Source organism: Camelina sativa, chromosome 4, assembly GCF_000633955.1.
Source record: "Camelina sativa cultivar DH55 chromosome 4, Cs, whole genome shotgun sequence".
Lineage (NCBI taxonomy): Eukaryota > Viridiplantae > Streptophyta > Magnoliopsida > Brassicales > Brassicaceae > Camelina > Camelina sativa.
The window spans coordinates 25326471-25333843 of record NC_025688.1 but is presented as its reverse complement, the minus strand read 5'-3'; the positions used below and the strand labels follow the sequence as shown (position 1 = coordinate 25333843).

The following is a 7373-nucleotide window of genomic DNA, read 5'->3' as shown; positions in this document are numbered from 1 at the left end:
TTCCAAATAAGTTTGGACCAAACGTTGGAGAGCTTCTACCTTTTGAGGTCTTGAAGACGAGGGACGTGATCACCTTTGTGGCAAGCAGAGCCACTGTGTGGTAGCTTCCCTCCACCGTTATGATGTGTTCGTCCGCATATTGAAGTGAAAACTGCATATATATGACTTAATATTAGGTTTAAAACATTCTCAAGATTTAACTAGTCCTATAATAAATATCGAATTTTGGGTTTTATAATAAAGGTGTCTTAGGGTTTGTATCTTAGAGAGTAAAGGGTACGTTTCCGTCTTGTTTATGACTTACAGGTTTCATCCAAATTTATCCGAATTCACAAGAGCCATTCGTACTAGTATTGCAAAAAATGAAGGAGAAAAATGGAGAATAGTCTAGTGGAGAACCTCTTTAGGGTGTTGATCTGTTGTCCCATGTTCACGTGCTACTACTTCGCCGTCTTCCTTCACGTACTCAAATTTGACGTAAGTGATACGGTTGAGATCTTGCCCTACATACACTTTTCTTACACCCTTGTATACATCGTCGTCCCATTCCTGTCATCCTTCACCACCGCAGAGTGCCAACTTCCGGTACATGCTCGCCATTTCAAATCTTCAAATATTGGAAAAGAAATATTATTTCTTCTATATATTATCCAATAAAGTATATAGTGTTCTATAAGCTGGTCTGTGGTTAATTTTACACAACTACCATGATAACATTGTAGCCTTATTCATTTACATAGCAAGAACACCAAAATGGTCAAAGAAACACAAATTAATAGAACACCAATGATTGGTAACTATTTACTGTGCGCTTTGATAGCTCTATTATTGGTAATTTGGTGTAATATAAATTATTTACGATTCAAGTGTTTTGTATATTATCACTGTTTGGCTAATCAAGAGATCTTTACCTAGCTAGCTACTACTTCACAAAACATATTAATGCTCGGATAATCTTGGCTACCTACGCTACAAAAAAAAAGAAAAGAAAACAAAAACAAAAATTACAAGACTGAAGAGCTACTTCTTCGAAAACAAAACAACAATGAGAGAAGAGAGATACCACTAAATTCTTGAGCTCTGATTGATAGAAGAGATGAACCTTATTGCCTTATGGATGTGTTGACAATCTTTGAAACATTTTAATAATCAACTCGTGGTTCACGAGGGCCTCCGTCATAAATGCGATAAATAATAAGAATACACTATGAGAGATCAAAAATAATAGTATAAAGATGAATTAATTATTTTTGATGAAAAAAAAAGTTTCAAATGAAATTGCAACAATTCCTTTAGAGAGAGCAAGAGACAGAGGAGAGTAAAATCCATCTATCTTTTTAACTATAAATAGCAAATATACTAAAAATCCAATTAAGTTTTGAAAATGTATTATTTTATAAAGATATCCAATTTATTTTTTATATTTTGGTGATTTTAACCAGCAAAATGCTTTCCTCTCTCTCTCCCTTGCCCTCTCCAAAGGAATTAATGCAATTTCATTTCAACCCACTTTTAATTATTGCAGTTTCATCAAAATAATTAATTCATCTTCTCTCGTCAATGTCATACTACATAGTTAATAATTTGAAATGAATATTTTGCCGAGAATAGTCTTGGGAACCATTAACAAAGTCTTGGGAACCCTTAACAAAGTTCTCCATTTTCTGCATAGCTACAAAAACAAAAACATCACCGAAAATGCAGATCTTCTAGAAGGCAAAACTATCACGGTCAATGTCACTGACGAACAGATCATCACAATCCAAGAATTGAAATCCTTTCTTGAAAGGAAGGAAGGAATCCTAGTTAAAGAACATAGGATCTATTTTGGTGGTAAAATGTTGGCTGATGATAATTCGACAATCATAGATTATTTATCAAAGAAGGTTCCAGTCTCCAGATGGTTGTCAGGCTTGTCGGATGGAGTTCCACCGAGGCTCCAGTTAAGAAGACTTAAAGCTTTAATTAAGACTTTCAATTCCTAACCCCCTTCTATCTTATCCCCATCAATCTATATATCAATCCTAATTATGCATGTATGAATATCCCTCTAGTTTGGCGTCCATCGTTAGAAAGGAAGGAAGGAACATTGGTGGAGGAGCAAAGGATCTATTTTGGTGGGAAGATGCTGGTCGATGATAATTCATGCCTTGGAGATTACTTTATCAAGGAGGGATCCACTCTGCAAATGGTGGTCAGGCTAATTGGAGGGAGTTCCAATGAGGCTCCAGTTGAGAAGAAGGCTTAAAGCTTTAACCCCTACTATCTTAATTATCACCATCTATATTATCTATCCTAAATAATGAATGTATGAAAAACCCTCTAGTTTGTCGTCCATCATTATCTTAATAAAATGTGTTTTGAAATGAATGTCTTATTTTAGTTAGTAATAGGGAAAAATGTCGAAAAAATCACCAACTTTCAATTTTGGAACGAAAAAAGCATTAGAAATATCATTTTAATCACAAAGTTTAGTTTGACTTTGATAAAATAATAAAATTTCATTGACTTAATCATTTCATGCACGCCGTTAAGTCGATAAACGATATTATATAAGTTGTTTACAAATTTAAACGAGTATGTTAGCGTGGTTTACAAATTAACAAGTTGTTTACAAACTAACGAGCCCAAATTTGTTAGTTGTGGAATTTTTTGATATTTTCCCGTTAATAATGCTAGTTCATCAACCAAAGTTAAGGATTAATTAATATTTTTTTTTTTGGTTCTATTGGGCTCTCAAAAGTTATCTCTCCTGGTGAAGCTGGTGTCGTCATAACAAACATGAATTATTTTTCCAATATACCAAACCCTTCCCCTTGAGGGATGCAAATACACGTTGAAATTTTAACATATAACACAGTGAAATGTCCAAGTATCGTAGTCGCCGAGAGAGAGAATATAGTAGGAACAGATTGGGATAAGAGAAAAAGAAAAAATCATCATAATCTCTAATAGATGAAAGGCCCAATAATATCAGGTCTAAATGAGCCTGATAGATGAAATGATTGAATCAAGATGACTAATTACACGAAGTATAGCAGAATACATCACTATCGTATATTCAACTATACAAAGTATATGTATTACATGGCTATATGCATGAACTATATGACATTATGTGGTCAACACTATAAACATACAATCCGGTACACCGGTCGACTGACTCCGGCGAAGACCGACGTTGACTCCGGCGTTGATAAAAAAATGTATTAAGATTTTCTTTTTCTATTTAAAATCAAAAATAATAAATATTATATATAAACATTTTTGGTTTTTCATGATTAAAAAATATTTTCAATTCAATATCTAAATATTTTTATATATCTCTAATATATTCATTCTTATAATTAGTTAATTTTTATTTTAAAAGCTAAATTAATGATTAAATAAAAACCATTAATTATTATTTTTAAGATATATATATATAAATCTTTGATAATCAGATTATTTAACTTCTACAAAATCAATAAAATCAAATTCAACTACTTTCATTAGAAAAAATAATATGCAAAAGATTGAGTATAGGACTCTTTACTCTAAAATTTTAGATCATTTTACTATAAAATTTACATACTCTTAATAACATGTAAACAACAACAAAATAAATTCACAATATTTACTTCCAATATATAAAAGATAAACATACAAAAAAATTCATTTTAGCAAAACAATATATTTGATTTGAGGGTATCTTTGCAAAAGGGTATAGAATAAGAGTATTTTTGCAAATGCCTTTATATTACATCTTGAAAATAATTACCAATGATTCCATTGATCCACGCCATGGGAGCAGTTCCATTTACCTTCCATCAAATCATCGAAATATCCGCATAAGACGAGGTAAGCTAGAGGAAGTACAAGCGATAACAGACTCTGTTTTTGAATCAATAACAGTCTCGGTTTGTGTCTCGGATTCTGCTTGAATCAATAACAAGCTAATTTTTCTTTGTATATGTTCTTGTCAATGTCTTCTTGTTTCTTTATGTTCTGTCTTAAGTTTTCTCTTTGTTTTTTTTGACAAAAAATAAGTTTTTTCCTTGTTTATGTTTATTGTCAATGTGTTCTTGCTAGATAGGCAGTCTCTAGCTTCTTTCGATTATGTTTTGTTATGCGGTTATGGTTTATGTTAAGTGTAATGCGGTTATGTTTTTGTTTTTGGATCCAATCTCTTAATCTAAAGCTGCCTTCTTTATCTGAACTAATGATTGTTTAGAAGTACGCTCCCTTCTCCGTTCTCTCTTTTCTTCTGTTTGGGTTTCAATGTTGAAGTTGGATTTGCTGAAAAGCAATAATTTTTGCATTCAACTAGACATTCTCTGGCTAACGTTGCAAGCTCTTTATGATACTTTCATAGGAGGAAATTTGGCCCTGCAAGACGATCGATCCACCAAAGCACAATGAACTCCTGAGGTGGGTTCCGCTCCTGTGTCTTTTTTTCTTGTCTATCTGATCAATGTTTGTGTCTGTCTTTGATCAATGCACTGTTGTGTGTTATGTTCTTTAATCAATGATGTCTTGTGTTATGTTCGGTAATACTTGTGAATCGTTTCTCTCAATGTTTGTGTTGTGTTAATGCTTGTGTTATGTTCTGGTAATTATTTGTAAATCAGTTTTCTCAATGTTTGTGTTGTGCTAATGCTTGTGTTATGTTCTGGTACTTATTTGTAAATCAGTTTGCTTGTAATTCTATTTTCTCAATGTTTGTGTTGTGTTAATTCTGGTATTGCTTGTGAATGGGTCTCTCAATGTTTGTGTTATGTTCTGTGTTGTTAAAAATCTGTTATCTTGTGACGAGAGGTTCTGATTTTCATTTGCTGGCTTGTTGTCTCAGTAGGGACGAGGACCAAGCTGGCAAAACTAGCAAAGACGAAGAAGCCTGCTCAAGTCTCTGTCCTGCAGGTTCTATGTGATCAGTTGTATAATTCCTTTGGTTCACGGAGAAGGTTTGTTGCTCCGTAATTTTGAGTCTCATCTGTTCATATACCTTTAGTTGGTAGTATGATTTTGATGATAAAAAATAAATTCTGGTTTTTAGCATCTCAGTTAATTGTGTTACAAGTTTTGAGTTTTTTTTTAAATTTAAATTTTTAGAACCTCCTAGTTCTACCATTGGACATCCAAAAATTTTAAAATCTCATTGGTATCTAACTTTTTTTTTACATTATTTCTATTGTTTTTAACAAAAAATTTAGAACCTAATAATGCCTATCATTTTTTTACAAAAAAAAATTGCCTTTCAGAAACTTTCCCTTTTTGTTTTTTGTTTTTTTTTCCGGGTAACTTTCCTTTTTGTTTTTTCCTTTTTTTTGAACATCTATTAACTCTCCTGTCTATAAAAGAACCCTATAAATCTCAAATAGTAATCAGAAAAGAATTGTAATTCCAATCAACCTTAAATCGTAACCCTAATCGTTTGTGAGAGAGAGGAGAGGTCGATCAAATCCCAAAAGATGTCTAACAGCCAGACTAAGTCGATGTGTTTGGACGATCTTAGTGATCGCGAAATACTTGAGTATAGGTATGAATCGATTCTTCTTGTAAACTTGTTCAAATTTTTTTTTCCGATAATCTCGACTATATATATATGTCTTATTTTTTTCCTGGCTTTTCAGATTGGAGTGGGAAGGTTTCACCGAATACAAGATGCAAAGTGATGGAAATTGCCAGGTAATGAATGTTTCTGGATTAAATTATACTCAATCAACTTGATATAAATATTTTGATCGTATTATTATGATTTATGAATAACCCTTTTCTTCGTTTTTGTCAATTCTATTTCAGTTCCGTGCTTTAGCTGATCAACTTTATAAAAACTCGGCTCTTCATAAACTTGTTAGACAAGAAATCATACAACAGGTAAATCAATCTTGAAACTTTTCCTAACTTTGCATGCAGATTGTCCTCTTTTTTTTTTTACGTGTAGTAGTGTCATATATGATGATTGATTGATTGATGACTCTGTTTTCCTCATCAGCTTAAAACTCATCCAAAGATGTACAAAGAATTTATTAATAACATGAGCTTCTCCGAGTATGTCAAGAACATGTCCAAGAACTCCGAATGGGGCGATGAAGTCACACTAAAAGCCGCTGCCGATTTGTATGTATTCAAAATAGTACTCATTACATCAATCAAACAGACTCCATTCATTGAGTTTTTGCCCAAGTCTCAAAAAGAACCGGACAAAGTCATTCATATGAGCTATCTCTCAGGGATCCATTTTATATGAGATATTCACCATCTTCAAGCTCAAACTGCAAAGATACAAAACTAGACAAGGATAAGTGTAAATTAGTTTAGAGAATGTACTAAAACTAAATAAAACATATTGTTGTCTTTAAAGATGACCTCTTCAGCTCCAAGTAATGTCTTCTTTCCATGGTCATCTCCGGGTACAAGGTCTTTGCCCTTTTTGTACTCAAACTTGACAAAGGCTACACCATCGTTTCCTTGTCCTACAAGTATCCTCCTCACACCATCGTAGACACCATCATCCCATGCAACTCCTCCGTTGCCGCCTATTGCTAGTAGTTTCTTGGCTGGAATCATAGGAGTCGGAGTAGGGAGAGGTGCAAAATATGCTCCAAGAGCATCAATAGCTGAACTGTCCTTTCCATGGAACCCTACAAGCCTGCGACCCTTTTGCTCTAGCTTAAACTTCTTACCCACCTTAGACCCACAAAATACCGCTGTCCCCTTTGATGTTTCGAACGTAAGCGATGTAATGACGATATTGCGGAAATTGTCCGGCTTATCATAGGTTGCTTCCACCGATTTGATGTATTCATACGGGTTAAGCTCAAACTGCTACAAAATCAAAATTTAAGAATATTTATGTCGCAAGAAATGAAAATTCATGTATATATCTACAAGAACATAAACCGGTTTTGCGGAACTTCATACTACATATAACCTTTTTCTACGATTTATTGAAATAATTAATTAACAACTAGTAAAAAGTACCTTCAATGGTGTTTTTCCTTTGACCCCATGTTGACGTGTCTCTAACTTACCACCTTTCTCGTACTCGAACTCTAAATAAGTGATACGAGAATTATCTTGACCAATGCTCAACGTTTTAACGCCGCCGTAAGATCCATCATCCCATGCACGCCCCCCTGGACCTCCTCGTGCATCCAGCTTGTAAACAGGCGGCGACGACGACGGGGTTAGAGAGCCATGTACAAAGTAAACTCCAAGAGCGTCGAGAGCATTACCCGATCGTCCATGAAATCCTACGATCTTCTTTCCCCCGTCCTCAATATCAAACTTTGTACCGGTGGTAATTCCAAGCAAGTTTGGACCAAACAATGGAGACTTTCTACCCTTTGAGGTCTTGAAGACGAGGTTTGTGATCACCTCCGTGGCACATA

The 7373-nt window shown here is 34.1% G+C and overlaps 1 protein-coding gene, 1 long non-coding RNA gene and 1 pseudogene across 2 annotated transcripts; 1 reads left to right on the top strand and 2 right to left on the bottom strand.

Moving 5' to 3' along the window:
* On the bottom strand, positions 2-875 carry LOC109132552 (annotated as a pseudogene).
* On the top strand, positions 3777-5109 carry LOC104782385. The gene is made up of 3 exons (XR_767003.1): positions 3777-3840; positions 4355-4410; positions 4832-5109. It is a non-coding gene; the product is annotated as an uncharacterized LOC104782385 (long non-coding RNA).
* LOC104784275 (jacalin-related lectin 23-like) lies at positions 5942-7371 on the bottom strand (the record flags this gene model as incomplete). The annotated part of the gene is made up of 3 exons (XM_019244228.1): positions 5942-6254; positions 6349-6807; positions 6964-7371. Coding segments are annotated over 3 exons (900 nt in total), but the record flags the coding sequence as incomplete, so codon positions are not given.